A 22727-nucleotide genomic window follows, 5' to 3' on the forward strand; every position below is an offset into this window, starting at 1 on the left:
ACAATGTCCATTGTTTTATTTTATTGATAAGAGACATTCACACATCAACATTTAGTTTAAATTGGAATAACATATTATCATACAACTTCCACAGTGCTATGAGGAATTAAAATTTTAAATTATATTTTATACACAAAATACATTGGAAATAAGAAAAAAGATATTTTAGCATAATAACTACAACAAGTTTCAGATCTTGTGACAAAAGTAACTCTGCTAGCTTGCAATTGTAACCAAACTTAACACACATGGTCACCATATGTTGGGAGTAGCTTGATTATGATTAGTGCTCTAAACTAGAGGTGGGAAGGGTCACGCCGAACACTGAGCTAAGTTAGCGTTTGATATGGAATGTCTCACTCATAGTTACTGCTAATTTTACTTGGAGGACTCTCCCAGTCATCAGATGTACCACTTAGAATTTCTTAAAAAATGTATAAAATTACAAAAATGATTATGAAATCATAGTATTATTGAAATTGAAACACTGTAGAAAAATTACACTTGTATAGTTATATCAAATTTATGAGCCGTTCACCGTACGATCCGGGTCGAAACGATATTCTACTAATGGCAGCTATCGATGACTCTGCCTACTAACTGTTACACGTACTACGAGTCTAAACATTACAGTATAATTATATTAGTTATGTATGTATTTGTATATGCATAAAAATTGTATATTGTAATAAAAAACTTGGCCGCTGAGTAAAAATTCTAAAATTTCACATTAAATGGGTAATCTATTTACTACCCGGCTACTGGTGTAACCAGTTGAAGGGATACCAACACTTAATTTTGAGTTCATAATAAAGAGAGCTGTAAATACAGACCTAAATTTATACAACTTAAACTAATAATATGAGCAGAATAATTATAAGTGCATAATATATAACACACAGTTGAAATAAAAGGAATTCATAGTTTATCTCATGTTTAAATCAAACATAATACGTAATTTTAAACATCAATTGGACACACATTAACATAAATATTCGAGTAGTGTAAAGGGAATCAAATGTTCATATATACATTATAATAATGTTTCGAACTACTAAATAAAACAGATTATACTTCTATCATCGTCGAGCGACATAGGTACACTTCCTACGCAATGTATGTTCTTGTCCATACTAGAGAACCGCTTGCTGCGGCACCCTCTTCTCAACATTCACACCGAACCTACGATATCTATCTAAATTTAGGAATGCATCCGCAACATATAACTAAATCTCTGTTTCTAAAATAATACCGACATTATGAGCCCATGCTCAATTTGTTCATTTTCCTATGTAACTGAAAATAAACACAGCTCAGTAAAATTGGTACAATGTTGAGATCGATTCAAATCCAATAGCGAATGTTACATGAAAGTTGTAAGTATTACATTAAATCGATGATTAGTCACCTGAATCTAGAAACTTGTCCAATTACAATAATTCTGGAGCTCGTACCACGCGACGACGTCAAACTAATACCCCTGTAATAATGGCACCAACTTATCGCACCGTATACTGCCTACATAACTTTGTTATTTATTGTATATAATTATAAAAGACTCGATCCTAGCGAATAAATTGTATAAAATCTTAATTTTACAAAAGCAAAGCACGCTAAACTTATACTATGTTCAATCTATACGAACGGTCACGTTTGAAACTGAAATCCACATGTTTGACGGTTAAAAACATCAATCGAACTTAGTTCGATAATATTCGCCACAGTAATCATCAAATAAATAAAGGCTCGTTACATGACGCTACGGTGTCGCGGCTTAGTTCACCGCCACGTCGGTCGTCGTCTCCTGCAACAACAACCAGCGGTCAAACTAGACAATAGGGGAATTAAATCGAAAGTTTCTTAAATTATACATTTTTAATTGGGTTTGGATAAAAATTAGAAATGGTAGAGCCTGTAGTGTACATATGTAACGCCATTATTGCTAAAATACATTAAAAGGAATTAAGATAATATGCAGAAATGTTAACAGAACCTGGTAAAATAGGCTGTTTTTAGCATTATTACACATACTTGATTTGTTACGATGTAAAATACTACTTACTGATTCAGTTTTCAATTCTGGTACAACGGGCACCTCGGGAATCAAGTCCGCTATTTTATCGCTGACTGGGAGTGGCTCCTGGAAAATATCGACATTCTAATAAAATGAAAAATACTCAACATTTAGCACACATTATAATTGCTACTACGTACTTTGCGTCCAATGAGGGTCTAGCTGGGTACAATCCTCAGTTATAATCAGAATTAGTTACAATTACAATACAATGAATACTGGCTTATGGTGACGCTAATCAAAGAAGGCGTGACTTTCGTACTAACGATTTATAGCAGCGATTATAAACAGACAAATGGTGATAGAAAATGTGTGATTATTTACAAGACAATGGAAGCAAATCCAAAATAAACTAATTGCCCTACTTTAGACTAAACTAAGGTTTTTGCAACCCAAAATAAGTAGTGCACCCTTTTTATGTATATTTACTATTCCCAATGATCAGCCAGAATAAATAAATATAGTGGAAATAAAATGTAATACTTCAGCATTATGTGAAATTGTTTTTTTAATCCTTTTAGAATCTTTTTATGGAAAACTTTTGTTCAACAAAATAAGGGGAGTACCATTGAATGGCACTCCCCTTATTTTGTTGAATTTGTTTATATAAACCAAATGAAGAATATCAATTTCATCACAATAATAAAAATGGTATATTACAACTGCCCGACTTTGTCAGTCACAAGATGCTTTTTATTTAAAAAATTAAATTGGGATTATTTAATTTCAAATATTTAATCCAAAAATAAATTTAAAAAAGATTTAATCCAAAAATAAAAATATTTAATCCAAAAATAAATTTAAAAAAGTGAAATTCTAAATAAAATCTGTTATTATAGTCCTACAGTTAACTTAAATAATAGATTATTATGTAATAACTTAATAAAAATGTTAGCACAAGTCGGTTAAAAACGCAAGTGAGAAACTACATGCTTGATATAAATATTAATATGTAACTACAATTAATTTCAAGCGAGAGGAATGGAGGAAAGGGCAGGAGATGAGCATAGACCATGACGTGGGTTCAATCGACTCGAGCACACTCCATTTCTTCGGTTATTGACGATCCACACATGCTGGTAGACATATGCACATAACTAAGTACGAAAACTGTTAACGGGGTTTCAAACGCGCTTAATACGATTCTAATCCACTACAAGAGCAAGACGTCCATAGTATTCACCTGAGCGGGCGCGGCGGCTGACGAGAGCTCCGCCGCTTTCGGATCCTCCGTGATCCCGTTGCCGTTGCATTCCACCGGTTCTACCACTTTTCCTAGCGTATCGTCGACGTGGTCTCCCTTTACAATCTCATCCTTGTCAATGCCGTTGATGCTTTCCTTATCGATACCATTCGTCTCGCTAATAATCTCAGACACATGATTCGAAATTACTTCTACTTTATCGGAAACTTTGTCAGCGTTGAAATTTTCTACGATATCTGATTCGACGAGGTCGTCTACTGGGGGAGGAGGAGGCAAGTCGTCGACGGAATCGAGCGCGTCGGGATTTTCAGGAAGTTCGGATTCGGCAGGTGGTGATATGCATGGCTCAGATTCAGAAATTTCATCAATAATTGCATCTTCTGTAATTGGCGCTGGTAAATTAATAGCTTCGCTTTCAACATTTTCGATAGGTTTTTCATTTAATTCATCTTTTAACTCGATTTTATCAGAGGAGTTTTCAACCAAATTATTAATTGGCTGCACTTCTGGCAATTTTTCAATTGGCAACTCTTCCGATGCGGGCTTAACAATTTCAACAATATTTTCATTTTCACTAACTTCGTTTAAAGGGGGAGGGAGGTCATTTTCAGATTCTTCATTGGTGATGATTGGGTTAGAGTCAATTAAATGAGCAACAGGTTCAGCCTTTACCTCTTCAATTAGAGGTTCAGCTTTTACCTCTTCAACAACTTCATTTAACCGAGCAGTGAGATCAATTTCAGCGTCAATATTTGGTATTTGAGATTGCACTTCATTTCCAGCATTTTCCTCAGGTTTGCAGTCATCGCCTTCCTTTAAGGTAGGGGGTTGCGAATTAAGTTCAGTTTCTATATTTGTGACCAATGGAGTTTCGTCAGGTTTATTTTCACTAGGTAGTTCTGGTTTAGTCTCCAAGGCTACAAAGGATGGTGGTGTAATTGTGGACTCTGTGATGTTAGCTAGCGAAGCGTCTGTCAATTCAGGTGCCATAGTGGTGGCAGCAAATGAAGCCACTGAAGAAGGAGGAGGGTTTGCTGGGAGTGGAGGTGGAGTGGTCTCTAAAGGCATTTGTTCAACACAAACCTCTTTTATGACAGGGATTTCAGGAGCTGGAGTCGATTCCGTCGTTTCAGCGATGGGTTCCTCGGGTTTGCTTTCCTCACTCTGTGGCGCTTCGGCAGCCTCATGTTTAGCCTCCTCTAACGAGAGGCCATTGACTGGCAGCTGTTCGGGTTCGGGCTCGGCTTTCGGCTCGGGCCTGTTTGTCTCGGGGATCGCGACCGCGGGCTCCTCAGCGGGAGTCTCAACCTTGGACTCCGGTGTGGAGGTACCGTTTGTGATAGGTTCAGTTACCGGGGTCTCCGGCGTCTTTTCGTCCTTGCTCTCAGTGTCCAGTTTAGGTTCTTCAGCAGATTCGGTCTTTGGGGCTTCGGGGGTAACTTCGGCCGCCTGCGAAATAAATTGTTTTTTTAATGATTAATACTGTTAAGTGAATGTGAGTTAGGACGTGTGTGTGCTAACGTTAAAAGCCTATTGCCGACTCCATAGCGCAGGTAAAGAAGAAGCGGAACAACAAACTTCAGCACACCCTTTTTTCGAAAAAGATTTAATTTTAAGTGTAAGAACCAGAGAAAATTCATGTAAAGGATTTCCGCGGAGCTTTATTATTCCTATGAACATCTTCCCGCTCCATGATGATCAGATCTGAGTGAGATCATGAAAACAAAATGAAATGAAATGTTGATGTTATAAAAAAAATAGTGTTGTTAGAACTGAAGTCTTTAGAAGGATATATGTATAAATATACAACTAAATACTTCGTAAATATAAAAATAATTATTATGACCAACTGCCACAGAAAATTGCTGTTACTTAAATGAAATCAATAGGAATAGTCGAATAATACCTTATCGTCGGCCATTGTAATAAAATAATGAACTTAGAACAACTCTTACGAACTGCACAGATCACGAAAAATTCTAGCCAAGACTGAGGGGCGTTCGATATGCGTAATATCATTTATAGTGCCATTTTTGTCACGGAAGATTGGACTTCATTTTTAGATTACGTAGTTACCCTTCAATGCTCATGATCGAAGATATATTATATTGCAATGCTTCAGTACAGTAGGGTTGATACGCAATTTACATACGAATAATTTTGATTAAAAATTATAGGAGGCTTTCGTTATACTTTGAATAATATTACAGACGTGAGGAGAAAGAGTAGTGTAACTGAGAAATATTAATGTATTTTATTTATTTTGATCCAAATTCCAATTAATAAATAAATATTTGTGGAAACTGTATTTTACAAATAATTATACAAATAATTAATTAATATTCATAATTAAATAATAATTTTACAAATAATTAACACACTGTACCAGATTATGATTTTGTAATCATACTAAGGATTATATAAGTGTATTTTTTAGTGTATGTTCCTAATAAACTATTCTGTTCTATAGAGATACAATTTGCTCAGTTCTTGTTTTATAACGGTTTTAATTTAAATGTAGTACTTAAGTATTTAAAAAACAGTAGTAAACTATTTAAATTTCAACAAAAAAGGAATCTAGATTCATTTTAGGAAGAAATGGTCTACTGTGAAAATAAATCTTAACAAAAAATATTGAGTGTGCAGTCCTGGATGTAACCACAGGGCTGTGGCAAATAATAAAACGATACTGCAACACAAGGTCGTCTTTGTTTACTGATGTAGAAAGATACGCCTCAAGGGCTGCGCTAATAGATGTGGATGTTTGACGTCTGCCAGGAGACGCAATAGACGACACATAAATAATTATTAACGACCCAAACGAGTATTTAAAAAGATTTATAGCAATTTACGGACTTATAAATCCGCCTCTATATTAACTAGATGTATTTTTCCTCGGAACTACAAATCAGAAATTGAGTGAATCTCACGAGCGTTTTGAACTCCGCCGCGGGCTGTCATTAGTGTTTATTAAAATTTACCATAGACAGTAAACCAATTATTTTATAAATAAGTAATGTTAATTTTATATTTAATTTAAAAAAAAAAGATTCGTTATTCAAAAAAATTGTCGGGCACGAATGAAACGCTACACCCTCGTCCAAACGCTCGTGATATTCACCCAATTGTAGATCCCTGCTAAGTTTTAGTGTGTTGTCAACAACAAAAAATATATTGACATCTGATTTAATTTTGAAGTGTAAGAACTAGAGAAAATTCATATAAGGGATTGCCGCGGAGCTTTATTATTCCTATAGACATCTTCCCGCTCCATCATCATCCATTACCGCTCGATCAGCATCAGATCTGAGTGAGATCATGAAACAAAATTTAATGAAATGTATATATATATAAACTGAAATTTGTTTATTTATGACATCAACATTTCATTAAATTTTGTTTCATGATCTCAGTCAGATCTGATGCTGATCGAGCGGTAATGGATATATATTCATATATATGTATAGTATATATATATGAAATGTTGTATATATATATATAAGTACAAAGTACACACTACTTCAGCGCATTCTAATCTGTATGAAAATTGGAATTTAGACGTTTAGAAAGAACGTGCATGATTATTTATGCAGGCAAATTTCAAAATTTAATTCAGACAGACAGGCATCATCCTAAAATAATCTGTTATACAGAAGAAGTAGTGGAATTGCAGCAACAATTGAATTGAATAATTAAAACGGTGTATGAACATGCCGCTAAGTTTTTTTTGTCGTGTATATTGTTTTCTAGACCATTTTATTCCAAACAATTTGGAAATAGAAAAAAAAGATGTTATAAATAACACAGTAAACGGCCCATTTAACTCCCACACGAACACGGCTAGCGTACTACGTTACACACTTTCATTAGTGAATGAATTGAAATATATTCATGATATTCACATTTTTTCTTCAATAAATAATTTATAGACTATCATTCTAATGGAATCGTCCACTTGTTACATTTTATTCGTACTTGTACACCTTAAAAGCTACTTTCAAGGTTAGTTCACTCTGGGCATAGGTACTCGTACATAGAATGTCAAGCTGTCTAGAAGTTCCGTTAACGTTCTGCAAAAGGTGGGTACATTATTTATCTACACAAAAACGAACAAGGTCAACTAGGTCTCTATTCCACCGGCTAAGGAGACGCGAAGCGAAACTGTGCTATGTAAAACTGATTGAATGTATAATTTTAAATCTCGACAAGTAATTTCTATAATCTAAGTCTACAAACTACTATTCGGTAGTTTAGTATTATTACAACATATCAATTCTCTGAAATTAAATGAAGATTTTATTCACTACTAATTCAAATTGTTATGGTTATTTGGCATAACGAATTTGATTTTACATCTCCTTCAGTTCTCATTCCAATTGAATGAACATGTTATATTGTCATTATAAATTGATTATTCAAAATAATGAAAAATAAAGGCAAAAGCAAATGAAATGGAAATAACCAAATAATAGGATTTCCAGTTTATCGTTAATTGTTAGCACACATATTTCGCATTCCTCCGCATTGGTGGAAGAACAACTTTAATCCACGTTAACGGTGAATGTACAACGATGACGATGCGATGATTCACTACACCACCAGCGATATACAATACGTTGCTGTACTCATGGAATTATATGGAAATCATTTTCCGCTCCGGAAAGCATTTTGTGCGACTAGCGTCACTAAACAAAAGATGACATTTTAACAATCGCATTATTCGGTTACTTGACAACCGGCATATAAAATACTATTCCTATATACAATTAAATTAGGTATATTTCCTTTGCAAAAGAACACGTCAGAAATAGACTACTAGTACTATTTTTTTTTCCTCCTACACAAGAAACTGTTTCCACAGTTCTACTTATTCCATTATCCCTATTTTTATTGTTGCAAATGTTACTTCTTTTTAAACGAAGCGAGGGGGAATTTCGGGATAAAAAAGTAAAAACAATTTTATCCCGAAATTCCCACGGGAGCGAGGTTATTTTCTACCCGTATACCAAATTTCATAACAATCGGTCCAGTAGATAATGTGTGAAGAGGTAACAAACAAATTTACCATTGCATTTATAATGTTAGGATGCAATTAACAGCATTATCGTTTATTTATTGTAATTTTTACACATGTTAACGACAACATTTTGACACCAGCGTCCATTCTTGCTACGATTAGGCCGTATCATTAGGGAGTAAGCGGAGGAGGCCTAGGAGTCACATTACGGACGGACGAGAGCAATTTGCATGGGCAATAAATAACGGTGGAGATAGCATCGTGGCCGGGGTTCAGACAACTGTCATACTCGTACGTACAGACACGTACAGACGTCGCCTATCAGCGGTTGAACGCCCTGTCTTGGCACCGATTACGCGCAAAGGCATTCACCAGCAACTTGCTCGAGTAATTGTTTCTGTTCAACATTTTTTATTCGCGTTACTCTAACATAGAATATGATGGCGGAGAAACATAAGGTAGTTGACTGGAATCATCAAAATGGGACAGCAATTTCAGGGTAGGGTTTGCGAAACTGACCGTCAACTTCCAGCAATGAAGGTGCACTGCAAGAAGAGAACTTAAGACTAACCAGTCATTCTAAAAAATAAATCTATCTACAGTAAGGAAAATATTTTTATTTATTAGTGAAAACAACAGTGTTTTCACTAATAAATAAAAATATTTTCTATAATAAATCTCTTATATCTTACTATAGATTATAAAAGGCAACGTAAAAATATAAGTTCAAACATTTTAGACACATTAAAAAAAGTACCTACTAGTAGCCTTATTTAACATGAAAATCGTGTTGAGAAAAGATTTTTAATAGGATTTAATACATTTTTCAAATTATAAATTGAACTCTTAAAATTCTAAAACACTATTTGATATTATGTCAGTACACAAAACAAAATTTAATTTAGGACTGGGTTACTTTCAAATCTTCAAAACAATTTGAGAATCGCTGCATAAAGATATATCAATACACTACATATACCTATTGGATCTGGGGTGCCATAAATAAATACATAACTTTATTTCCATAAAGCATATCATAAAGTTTAGTAATCAGAACATATCTGGCGGAAAATATAATCACATCTATATATTTATCACATATTTCAACTGCCTATAGGCAATTTCCGCTTTCTACAGGTCGTAAAATAAAATATAGTATTTTTCCTTGATAGACTTCTGCTACAGAGCGAAATATAGCGCCTATTCACACAAGTCATATTGTTAAGCGATAGAATTAGATCTGTTTCCAAAGGAAGTACTAAACAAGATAAGTAAAATTAACACAGGCATAACCACAGAACGAAATTAGTCCCAACTTATAAATGTGTGTATTTTATATTTGTTTGTTACCTCTTCACCTTTTATCTACTCACTACTATACTCTAATATCGCATACCTACATATTTTCTTTAGTCAAGTTTTCAGAAAAGACGAATTTCAAAAAAGATGTTTTTGTTTAGCAGTAAGACATTCATGGCTATTAAAAAAATAAAAGCACAGTTTAGGAGTGTACGGAAATATATATTTTCATCCCGAAAAAAAAGCAATGAAATAAAAAGTTCCTGTGGAAAATTTACGCGTGAGAAACCACTGAGAGACGCTAGACATAAATGAAAATGACCGCCAAATAGAATAATTAACATAGGGGTCCCGCCCGCATCTCAGTTGCTAGCTGCCAATAGCCCTTCAACACAAAGCACTAATAAAATTATCACAGTAATAAAAGCCCTTGTTCCGCGGAAAGCATCAAACAACTATACTTTGTTCGCGTATTTACAAGTATTCTTATAAACAGTTCTTTGTTTTCTTAGATAATATACATTGATTACAGTACTTTTGATGTTTCTTCATGTTGAACCCAACAAAATTATGTTCGTGGCATGCGTATGGTTATACGCTTTTATAATTTTTCATTTAAGTTGCAAGCAATAAAAAAAATATATTTAAAGTATTGAAAGACTAAACTACATCAGGAAGGAAAATAAGTTTCTTTTCCTTAAATACAGTTGTATTTAAGCGGGTTAGAGTTAATTTTAGCTTTATGAACTTTTTTATTCTAACATTTAGTCTATCATAAAAATACTGTTATTCTGTCTTCTAATTATTTTTAAATAGGTAGGTATATTTACATTATAGTCCCATACGCAGGGCTGTTAATTAAATAGCTAAAAATCTGCAAAATTTCCACATTGAGAATTAAAAAGAAGCCCTTCCTTGTTATTCCATTGTGCAATGTATAAGCGTGTTATTTATTATGGAAATACGACAGTCGATCCAGTAGAGCGGTGGCATGCATTTAGTAAACATGCAATGTGAGACGCGCACTAGTGTTACACTACCGGTAGTGACTTCTGATACAACCTGTCCGTGTAAGCACTACAACTGCTCTTTAATACTTCTTTATAAGCGCGGGCGACGAACACTCGACAAAGTGCATTTAATGCAATACGCTCTTCAAAGCAAAGATATTCTTGAACTCTAACTGGCATGAGGGCGCCAGTTTATGTTGACAGTTCCGAGAATACACAGTTATTTATAGATTTACACGTACGACCGTGAATCCCAACTTGTTTATATTTTACTTCATACTCTAAAGCTTGCTTTGCAGGAATAAATTAAAGTTTCTCTCTTTACACTTATTAAACTTTTATATTTTTTACATCGCCACGCTTGGTTAACTACACGAACAAATAAAAATATTTAATTTGTAGCTAGCTGGAAAACACCATGAACCTATTTATTAATTACTAGTTACACGCCGTGGAGTTTAACGTCATGATGTTTAATGTGGTGATGTTACCAGCGATATTCTTAAAAAAATAGGTATACATATTATAAAGCGTCATTGACTATGGGACTTTTGAATGAAATCCTATGGGAATGGTGTGCTTCAAGATAAAAGTTCCCACCCTGTGTCTAATCCAAGGCATCAGCTACCTCAATATCAAATTTCATAAAAATCGGTCAAGACCCGTTTGAGTATGAAGAATTAGCAAGATACTCACAAACTTTCGTCTTTATTATATTATTAGGGATATCTTCTGTGGGGGACATGCAACGACCGAATATGCCGCCGAATATAAGAAAATAACCGGAAAAGTGCGTGTCGGGTAGTTTACTACGACCATCAAACTAGTGCCGGATTCACTGGCCGACAATTTCGTACCATACCACCACTTGTTCGAAGTTTTACAGGTTCCTTGTCTGTAAGACTACGGACCCTAAAAAGAACAATAAATAGTGGAGAATCAATTAACTTTTAGAAGACAGTTAGAAAATAATTGGGAGAATAACGCCGGAAGTATTTGATAGTGTGTATTAGACGACATGAATGTGGACTACATAAAGTGCAGAAAGAATTAATGAGGAGCGCGTAGTCGCGTAGAAAGCCGAATGAATTGGCCAATACATAGTTTCATTTTACACTACAAAATGTAAGTAAGTATACTGCTTAAATAACAATATCTCCCCTGGAGCAACTCTTTATTATACTGTAAATGCAGTTTGTATTCCATGCCCATGGTTAAAGAAGGCTAACAATAATAATAAATATGTATAGTTGATAAAAAATCCTAGTTTAAAATACATCATTCTTCTCTTAAAATATAATCAAAGATTTATTCAAAGGCTCAAACGACACTAATATATAAGTTGCTGGTGTTTGTGCACAGGGTTTAAGGCACTCTGGGAGAAGCGGTTGGGTCGCCTCCTACGTATCATTGCGATCGCTCCCAGTGCATGTCGCCCACGAGTGGCCGCCGCAAAACCTGCCGCCGACTAATTTTACACTTCGCAAACCAGTTCCCTAATGCTCCAGAGCCAGCGTCAAAATCTCAACGCGATTTCTATCTCAATGAGACAGAATATCATGTTTCACAAAATTCTTTTGATAAACTTTTTGCGAATACAACATTTTGTAAATTCAACATTGTAAACCAGAAGGTGATTTTCTTTTATGTAATGAAATAATGAAAACTGTCGTTTATTGAAGTTAATCAATCTTAGGCAGAACCATGTAAGGTATGATATGCCGACTTCTTAAACAATATAATAATGTTTATCTTTAAGTATTTCTCTCATCCTTTTGATAAGCACACGTCGTCAATTTATTATTATTATTTATTTTAAACAACAGCTAGGTGGATCCTTCAAATTTTTTCGGGGATAGTATCGTTCTTAATAAAACATTTTGACATCAGCAGTTATTATTTGAAAATTAGAGTGATAAAATTGTTTTTTGTTAAAATTTTAAGGATGATTATGACGCCGAAGATCGAAATGCTCCAAGATTGCGCTAGTCCTCCAGCTACGCGAAGCGAACGTATTTTAAAAGGCTTTGTCTATTTAATTTGCTAGTAGATTAGGTATCTACTACCGTTGTGGGAGACTGTAGTTAATGTTAACGACCGCGAACCAAGCACATTGCCCGCGTGTGTGTGCCGAACGAACCGAGTTCAAATAAATAAACATTTCAATCAATTACACACGCTATTCAGATTCATGTTAATTGACATACAAAATTAACAACACCCCACATTTGTAATAGCAGAACGTACTTATTCGAACTGCAGTTGTTATCAAAGTAGAAAATATAAGATTCGTGAGTCGACGTGACTAAATTCGGCTTAATATAAAAATGTTCAAAACGCAAACTTTGAATTAAAGCTAAGAACACAATTAAGCAGCCTTTCAAACATACAAAAAATAGATCAAAATCCATTCATTCTTTTGAGAGCTACATGCAGCAGACAGACATACAAACAATCCAATCTAACAATCTAACCTAACTAAACCCGTTTAAGGGAAACAATTTATTAATGTTACTGATTTTGTTTTAATACTTGACTTGACCTTGACCAAAAAATTACTAAGCATATTGTGTATTATGGTATGATATGCATTGCATTAAGAAATAATGCCCCTGCGTCCAGAACAAACTAACATTACTTGGCTGGACTTGACTGGCAGGCAGACATCTTTAAAGGCGGACGGACGTGTTATTTAGGACACAGTACATGAATCAACTGACGTCACACAATGGTCATCAATGAGGTGGCAGGCAGCGTTATCCTCGACAATAGAGGCTCACGTTTGGCCGCGCGGATATAGCACCACTTTGAATTATAATGCGCATTGTTCTCGGCCGCCCCGCGCGCGCCGCCGCGGGTGCAATGCACTGCGTCGCAATACTTGTCATAGAAATCAGTTTCTATTTGGCTAGACAAGGTTAATAGATAATAGGGGTTTTATAAACGCCCATTAGTAAATTGAATTTGGTTTGTCTAGGACAGAATTAAGATATCAATTGGAACGTTTAAATGATAATGTAATTTTGAATATTACTCTGTTCACAGAATACCCTTTTTACAGAATAAAATCGTCGGTCTCCAGACAATTCGTAATATTGTCAGTTAACAAAGTAATTGAGTTGAAAAGTCTGAAAGTAATTAACTATTTGAGCCGTTTGACAATAGGTACTAAAATGCAATCGTTGTTCTCAAAACAATTAGGTTCACTTCTATTGAATTTCAGAGTTTAATCATTAAGGTTTAATTAGAAGAGGTTTTTTGCGACAGTAATATCCACAGTTCCTTACATTTTACGATTATAAATCTCGTATTAGTAACCGAGTAACGGTAAATATAAACAAGATGTGGGGCACAAAGAGGCAATACCAGTTCTAAGAGCATAAAGAGCACGATTTCAGATACATTAGAAAGTATTATCTCCTATTTGATATTAGATCATTGCAATATCTAGACGGAAATGAGTTGATCTACTGAATCACTTAGAAAACTTATAACTACGCTGTATTTAGCTAAATGTGTTGTTGGCGTTCCCGTACATCCTAATTTTTTACACTGTTATATTGTGAAGATCTGTTATTGGCTCTATAATGTTTATTTTGCAAGATAAATAGTTTATTAATCTGTTGGTCATCACAATATATAAAACAAAATAAAATAAAACTTCTTGTATCGTCCACCTAAATAAAAATTATATGACAACAATCATTATGGCAGACAAAACTAAGTGTCATTATGTGTTCAACAGTGTAAACAAGGGTCAAGTCTGTGATTGCCTTGTTTTTAAAAATACTGATCATTACTAAATTACTAGTAAACAATTTCATAATTGTTAACTTTAAAAACGTTACATTTATTGTATATGAATTAGGTAATTAGCATTTGTATGCCTACTGCTACTATTTTAGTAGGTAAACATACAACTTGAATTCAGCCTTGACCTTGTTGTGAAATTTCTTCCCACACTTCACGCCGGATGATATCGGGTACTATGCGTAAAAATAGACAACATATCTTCTAGTAAAAAATACGAGACGGAGATACCTATGTGAAATACAATTTGAACATTTTAAATCCATAGATATATCTACATAGATTTTAGAATAAAGACCTTAAATGTGTAGGTAGTAGAAAAAGATAGAGGATAGTGGACCATTCAATCAATACTACCTACTAATGGAAGTACAAACTAGGAACCCGAACTAAGCGCGCACGACCGGCCGTTTTCATTGCAAATTCAATGGGATTGCCAATGCAATTCACGTAATATGTACTTTGTAAGCATCCAGTAGACATTGCACCATGTCACACTTGCATGCGCTTATTTACATAAATATTTACTAAAAATTTATCTAACACTAAAGTAACTGGTCATTATGGAAATATCCAAAAATGCGTATTTTCTTCTTAGTTAATTTTTCACTTACCTCTTCTGGCACTTTCTCTGGCTCTCCGTTAGTTTTTGGTTCCTCTTCCTTCTGTTTCTTCTCTTGCTTCGGTTTTTCTTTTCTGCTGAAACTGATCGACCTCAGCGACCATTTCTTCTTGACCTGCCAACGATATACTAAATGTATTAAGTGAAGTTCCACGGTTATAGTTTCTAACTACACCATTCCACAGAACCCTAAAATCAGTCAGAAATCTAATATTTATTTGTCAAAAAAATATATTACAAGATGTTAATCCAATCAAATCAAAATTTTTGTCAACAAGCTATGTATTTTATACTGTAATAGCCCAACATTTAATGTCGCAAGCAGGCGTAGTAACACACGACTTACCTTTTCTTTCTTGGGTTTCTTGCCATCTTCGGGTGCGGGCGAGGAGTCTCCGTTTTCTTTCTGTTCCCCGTTTTCACCGTTAGTCACGGGAGCTGCCTCCTTCTCCTTATTCTCCTCCTGCTCTTTCCCCTCTTTCTCTGTTGTTGCGTCTTTTTCGTTCTCTGGTGTACCGCTGTCTAGTTGTTTCTCTTTGTCCTTAAAAATAAAGTTTATTTAGTCACTAAAAGTTGTGACTTCTCTTATCCTGGCGCAATTTTGAATATTTTAATGTCTATCCCCTTTGAGAATGCTATTCTATCCTATTAGCGGTAATAAAGGTTTCTTACGATATTCACGGGGGCATATGGGGTAGTCATATTCTAGAGTAAGAATATCCAATACAAAAGTAATGGATAATGAAGGTCTGTTTGCGGGATTACTACTAAATGTTTGAAACAAATAATAAGTAGTACAACGCTGGTGCTTAAATAGAATTTAAGCACCAGAGGTAATTAAAAAAGAAGTGACAAAGGAAATTATTTTTAAATAGGTAACCAAATTGATAATGCCTACTAGGGAGATGAAATTGACTGCGTATTCAAATCTGCCTCTTGTACTTTTAAATATTATATTATTTGCGCAATGAAGTTTACTAAATAAATAAATGTGCTATCGAAATCACTGTCCAACAAATTCCAGAGGCTTAGAATTGCATGCAACTTATCTCGACAGGAAGCCGTGGGCTGCCACGCCAGACATTACGAATTTCTTAAGTAGAACAGTATCAGCACACTAGCAGACAAGTCAAAAATGAAAGCACAACCGCACTATATAGCTGTTATAAGAAGATAACAATAAACAGATGGGATTCCTCGAAATTCGCACTGGATATTTTGTCTATTAAACTTGTAAGGACAACAATTATTCCCTTGTTAATTTCAATTACGGTTTCTATAATTTCTATTTCTACTAAAAAAACATATAAATTTCAAAAAGTCAGTTTATTACGGAAACAAATCCTACTGGATGAGCTTCGATGAAATTTTGGTATACAGGTAGAATAATTATTCTTACGAGAACGAATGCCTCGGGGCGCAGCTGGGTTAAAACTTTCAACTTATATAAAAGCTATGGTAACGGCTTTCACGAAAACTCACCGATTGTTCATGTATGTGCGCATCGCCGTTGATTTGGGGTTTGAGCGCGTCTGCGTCTGCCAGAGGCTCCATCCGGCCTTCGCCGCCGGCGCCGGCGACAGCGACCTCTCCAACATTCTCGGCCTCCTTGCCGCTTATGTCGACCGAGCGCTTGCTCTGCTTAGCACCCATGCTAACTTCAAATCCACTAAAACAAACAAAACAATCACATATTTTGAATTTAATTTGTATTTTCTGTACTTACCTATTTATGTTGTTTAGTGCAATAAAGATATTTCAAACAACAAACACATAATCATAGTCATAGAGCATAGATAATTTACTCAATTACATGTAGTGACGTTGCAACGACTACTTTTGGCTTGGTAGCAGTTTATGCATAGCGAGTAAAAGACAAGCACAAGCAATTTACGTGAAGTTTAGAAGTTTCGAGGGCTACACAAAACAAACCAGAATGTTGTATGGCATTAAGATATGTTATGCCACTAATAGACAAATCAGAACACGGAACAGATTCCGAATACAACAAACGTCAGTGGGTCAGGTCAGGGCGCTGGGAATAAGCTATTAATAAAAGCTGACTGGTGACGAAAATAGTACTTCTCAACGAAAGTGTCACGGATGCATCTCGACAGCAAAGCAAAGATCTATTCATAACCACCTACCCAACACTCTTGGCGAAACGCGATGAATTTTAAATTGACAAATGAAATAAATAAATGTCCACAAATAGGAACGCACAATTTAGATGAAGTGCATTGTTGTTTCGGGTTAATTTTCACTACAATGGCAAGTTTCACGCACCAAAAAGTGGGGAACAGGCAGGAAGCGTCGACGAACCGGCACAATATTTATATTAGATGCAAGAGGATGTTCGTTAACACTTACATAAAAAACAAGATTCTTTATCCTTACAAATGTATGTTGTTGAATTTACAATAAAACGTTATTGTTTGAACTCATTTGACGGTGGGAAAACGCGTCACAAATGTAACAATATGGTCGCACAATCGGTCAAGAGTTCAAGACAAAGTTATTCATAACGTATTATAAATTAAACAAACTCACGCAGATTTATGCCAAATAGTACACTGAAGACGATGTTATCACTTTGGAAACGAAACTGAGAGTGGAGCATAGCGTGGTTATCACTAACTGGTCATTAGTGGTGAACAAATTCCTAGAGCATCACTGCATTTATCGTCCATTATGCTGCTCGTTACTCCCAATACAAATATATAAATAGCAGGAACATTAGTCACCCAGGACTCGGCCCTTATCTCGGCGCAGACAAAAATATCACATCTACTCTCCGAACAGTAAACGCATGAGGGATCCAAGCTTAGTGTAAGAATTTTGCGATAACATTTTTTTGTATAAACTGCAGTTTTTATATAAGGTTCCGTGTTACGTAATGAAATATTTGAATCATTATTATGGTATGTATGACCGCAGTGTGTCATCTGTGTCTGTAAAAAAACCAATTTAGTTTTTAACAGACTGGTACCGATGTGAATAACAGGCATTGCGTAGTTTACATATGGGCATTTTCACCGCCATGTTTAACGAGTTCCCTATGTTAAGCAGTTACTCAACTATGGCGTCGGGAAGGCATAAACTGTAATAAATTAACAAAACACTGATGCAGTATTATATCTCTAATTCTCGACTCGATGGATATATATCTCAGGTATAAATACACATTGAACTAAAAGTACGAAACACTGACACAGGTTTAGTGACCTAATAACAAAACCCAAATTAGGACAGATACGTAATGCACCTACCTATTCCTAAATTAAAATATAATAAGTAATGTACCTATGATAAGACCACAGAGCATTAGTGGTCAAAAACCAGCCGTGAACTGCAGGCGACCTGAAAGCGATGTCGACCAATACTGAGATTGGAGATACCATGTGGATTATACCCAGATACACCTATTTTCCTAGGTTTGACATAGTTATCATAAAGTAACATTACACAGTATTTATTAACAGTACTTTCTATGGTTGGGTTCATTTGAGTGAGACCTGCTAATAAAATATCTATTCGCAGACTCATATAGGTACAAAGTCAAATGTTGAAAAATCGTTCACGGAAAAAGTAGATATCAATTTTATTTCATAACTGGCTCGTGCCCGCGACTTCGTTCGCGTGGCCAATTTTTGGTAAGGAGTCAAAATTAAAAAAATATTTATAAGTACCTGTATACTACTTATATGTATATTGGGGATCTTTCCTTCGGCCGCCAAGTTATTCTGGTAAATTATGACTAAAATAAAAAAAATATACTAAACAGCTAGCTAATCCTTATGAATTCCATAGATCAGATGTGATCTTCGATGTTTTAAATATTTAACTATAGAGATAAAGCGTAACGATATCTATACAGAAGATGCTCATTGGACTGAAAAACTTTTAAGGCGTCATTTCTATATTTCCTATAGTTTCGTTGGACCATTATGACTCTTCTTTAAGTGTTCCAGATCTTCGATTTTTATATTTCAACCAGAACGGATTTTTATATTTCCACACAAGTACCTACATTAAAATTCATTCCATGGTTTTTAGTGCGTAGAGTAAGTAGGAGTCTATTCCGAGCGATGGGCGTCGTCATCTTATAATCATTTCGAATTGGTTCACGCATTGAGGTGGTTGACCTGTTTATGGTCCCCCCTCCCAACCCTGTACCATAAGTTTTTTGGTGCGCGCAGTCAACCCAAACTTATTGTCGTCGGGGCACAATAGGAGGCACTTCACGCGGGTTTGATTCAATTTAAATAAGCTCAAGCACATCTGCGACCTTGAGTGTAGCGCTTTCAAGGTCGACGCCTGAGCGAGTGGGTACCGAAGCCCGAACTGCCCGAGTAGACATTATTCGTGAACGTTTCACACGCTATCATCTACAAACGGTTGCATTCGAAAACATCAACCACGTGGTAGATACCCACGGACCCACCCATTTATTTGTTACAACTACCTAAATCGTAGGATGTAGGTACTACTTAAGTACCTACGTATATCTAATTTGTTCCTTATCGGGTGTACGTATCTCGGTTGATAGCTACTATAAAATATTATTAGGTATAACGAATATAAAAATTCAAATCTTAAATGGAATAGTTATAAGACTTTAATTATAATCTTTATTCTTAAGAATAGAAGACGGTTTTAATATGTCCTATATAAGAACCAACACATGAAGCACACATGTTAATTCTAATTTGGGTTAGGTGCCTACTGTTAATAGGTATTTTAGAAAGAATTTAAGTTTCGCCATCTATGACTGTATCGATAGATAGATATTTAAGTTTTCTTTTTTTAAGCACCTAGGCCGTACTAACCTAAAATGTACCCATATGTATTGTTTGATTGTGTATTATGTTTTTTTTTACTCTAAAGATAAAGAGCACAATAGGTAGCTAGAATTTAATACACAACTACAGCATTGTTCCTTGCCACCGATATCCGTTAAAATTAGAAACTCTAATTAGCATCAATGAACGAGTTCAATTACACGAATCGTGTTTAACAGAAGCAAAATATTCATTGTGAAGTGCATTACAAAATATGGTGCCAATGCAAGGAATCCTAGTCCTGATCCAGATAGAGAAATAAGAGATAGAAAAAACGAAAGGAACAGGACAAACTAATTAAACAAAATATTTAGAAAAATCGTCCGTAAAATACGCTTATTTGAGTAAACAGTATAATGCAAATCCTTGCAAATTATTTTTTCTAAACACTTTCTTGATACATTTTGAAAATGCTTGGAAGACTTGATAGGAAATTGTAAAATAAATAAGGTCTATTGAAAAAGAGCGTGATTGGTCTCAACCTAAGGTCTCAACGAATACTTAATAAACCCAAAAAAGCTGAAACTCGTTGCTCCTGTGACAAAATTGGCAAATATTGCGAAATCTTCGAACATTCCACACAACCCCTGGGGTGGAGTCGACTATGAACAATAATCCCATTGCCGGCATGCATTTACCCCTGTCTAAATGCAACTGATACATATGGAACATATGCATTGTGTCCGTGCGTGTCTACATGTTGATAGTAAGTAGAAAATCGATATGAAGCGGTCGGTTGCGGATTCAAACCACAAGCAGTAATTCTGCACCGCTCATTGTCGTGTCATAACATGTAAGCTATCAAACGACAATAGAAAACGGATGACCGATGAATGAATAGATACTGGCAATTTGTTGCTAAAGTAACGTTTCTGTATAGGTAAGAGGCTGTAAAGTCTTGATTTTTTAGAGTGCATGCGACTTGTGAAGGCAACAGACGAGGTCACATCGCTTTTCTATGTTCCATGAAATACTAATAATCTATGTCTATATATCTATTTCTGATTGATGCTGGTGACTCGTCAAGGTACATTGAAATAATGAAACCAGTCGAGTCACCGCGACACTTGTCAGAGAACACAAGTCGCCGGCATCAACTTTGCACCTTGGATTCATGGCATTCCATAGAACGATTGTTGGTTTAATTTGTTGAATTGAATCAAATCAAAATAAGTGGGTAGATACCTACCTAAAATACCTAATATCATGCTAAGATCTACGTCTACAGCCTGCGTCAACTTCAGCAGAGCAGGCAGGTACATAGGTTACTCTGAAATGATGAGTCCACGGTAAAGAACGACTATGTAGAAGAAACGGCGTGAATTTCGTAGTTCGTCCGTCAAAACATTAATAGGTGAATACCATTTGGATTTGAACATTAAAGAAACCTAGTCTGAAACGTTTCGCGCAATGTTACTTGGGTTAAGATGAAAAAATACCTGCCTATAGGTACCTATTATGAGGAGTGGTGTCTGATGGCAAGTTCAGATATACTTATAGTTATACATTTAAAAAATACTTCTAGTTATACCTAGGTATATCGTAGATCAAACTGGCTGTTGTATAGTATACCATGGCCTTATAGATGGTTTAAATGAGTCTAGTAGGTACCTACATTACATTCTTAGTCCCTCTATAGACAACTATATGCAGAGGTTCCAATTTACACGGGATATAGCCTCACAGAGGTCCCGCTCCGCATCTGTCTGTTCGGAGTATAGGTACCTACTCAAAAACAATTAGCTAGGTAATTCATTCCACCACTAGACGGGAGGTTAAACTTCATGAGGAAGCAGCCGACACTACCTATTTATTGGTGTACCTACAACTCAGAAGGGACAAAAACTAAATAGGGTAAAGTACTACAGTCCACTACCGCTGTACTAAAACATATCTACCCATATTATAAACGACATACCTAGCTTAATAGAATAATTCAGTGTACCTAGCTTATTTATGTATACTCTGTATATTCTACGTAGGTACCTACCTACTCGGACATGAATACAAATGCGCTGTTCACAGCTTTCCTACCCATTTAAAAAATAATTTGGTCAATGGGTACCACCTACTTACTAAACGTAAACAGTAGCTATGATAGACCGAAGACTGAAAAAGGCACAGTAGGAACCACGAAGAAGAAATTGCCGGCCCGCACCCTGCCTCCCCTTGTTTGTTACTCACAACGATGAATCATCATCGTGTCAGTAATTCACAAAGGAAATTATTCGATCCGAGTACCTCCCTTTTGTTCTTTTTATACATAGGTGAAATTAATAATCCTGTGCTATTAATGATATATTATGTTTTAAAAGATAATAATATAATTATTTCTCGTATAAATCATTTCCTTTTACACATTCTACCCTACCTCCAAATTCCCAAAATTTTACCATTTAGTATCTTAACGCACCGAAGCTTAAATTTCTAGGAGTAATTGGAAATCTATGTAACTTTTATGACATAAATGTACCTCAAAAATACCAGTTTCTCGTATCTTCAAAGCAATCGATGCTTGAGAAAGTGTAAAAGTAACGATCTCAAATACTTTTTACCAAAGCTAAATTGTACATTATTGAAATTCAAAAGCCGGTATTCAAACTAAATAATTTTTATGTATGCGTGTCTCAGATAACTAAGGGCAAATAATTATAGCAAATAAGAACTCACCTTAAGTCTTGGCAATCCGAAATTTATTGACAAAGAATTTACACAAAAAATGTAAAATATTCACTTCAAGCACTCACAGCCCAACACAATATGGCGGCAGGATGAAACCCCCACTTTTTAGAAAATTTTAAACTCGACAATGATTGGTCGATCCAACCACGACGCTTCAATAGGAGCTAC

General features: G+C 35.3%; 1 protein-coding gene across 3 annotated transcripts; it reads right to left on the reverse strand.

The window, feature by feature from the left end:
- Nucleotides 1-6: 6 nt before the first annotated feature.
- LOC128676612 (A-kinase anchor protein 200-like) lies at nt 7-22706 on the reverse strand. 3 transcript variants are annotated; one of them, XM_053756811.1, is made up of 8 exons: nt 22548-22706; nt 16519-16705; nt 15383-15577; nt 15029-15151; nt 4362-4727; nt 3258-4091; nt 2063-2140; nt 7-1804 (listed from the first exon to the last, which is right to left on the reverse strand). In XM_053756811.1, exons 2-8 carry the CDS (start codon nt 16687-16689, stop codon nt 1775-1777), a joined length of 1797 nt encoding a protein of 598 aa, XP_053612786.1. In that variant the 5' UTR covers nt 16690-16705; nt 22548-22706; the 3' UTR covers nt 7-1774. The 3 variants fall into 3 exon arrangements, with proteins under 3 accessions (XP_053612786.1, XP_053612784.1, XP_053612785.1); XM_053756809.1 differs by having other exon boundaries at nt 3258-4727; XM_053756810.1 differs by lacking the exon at nt 22548-22706 and adding an exon at nt 17587-17701 and having other exon boundaries at nt 3258-4727.
- Nucleotides 22707-22727: the final 21 nt, after the last annotated feature.

This window comes from Plodia interpunctella, chromosome 16 (genome assembly GCF_027563975.2).
Source record: "Plodia interpunctella isolate USDA-ARS_2022_Savannah chromosome 16, ilPloInte3.2, whole genome shotgun sequence".
Lineage (NCBI taxonomy): Eukaryota > Metazoa > Arthropoda > Insecta > Lepidoptera > Pyralidae > Plodia > Plodia interpunctella.

What these genes read in the sequence shown, in the direction of transcription:
- LOC128676612 (XM_053756809.1), bottom strand. Translation starts at nt 16,689, where the DNA reads ATGGGTGCTAAGCAGAGCAAGCGCTCGGTCGACATAAGCGGCAAGGAG. An exon ending in AGAAACCCAAGAAAGAAAAG is followed by an intron (nt 15,152 to 15,382) that starts GTAAGTCGTGTG and finishes TATCGTTGGCAG; the next exon opens with GTCAAGAAGAAATGGTCGCT. An exon ending in CAGCCGCCGCGCCCGCTCAG is followed by an intron (nt 2,141 to 3,257) that starts GTGAATACTATG and finishes GATATTTTCCAG; the next exon opens with GAGCCACTCCCAGTCAGCGA.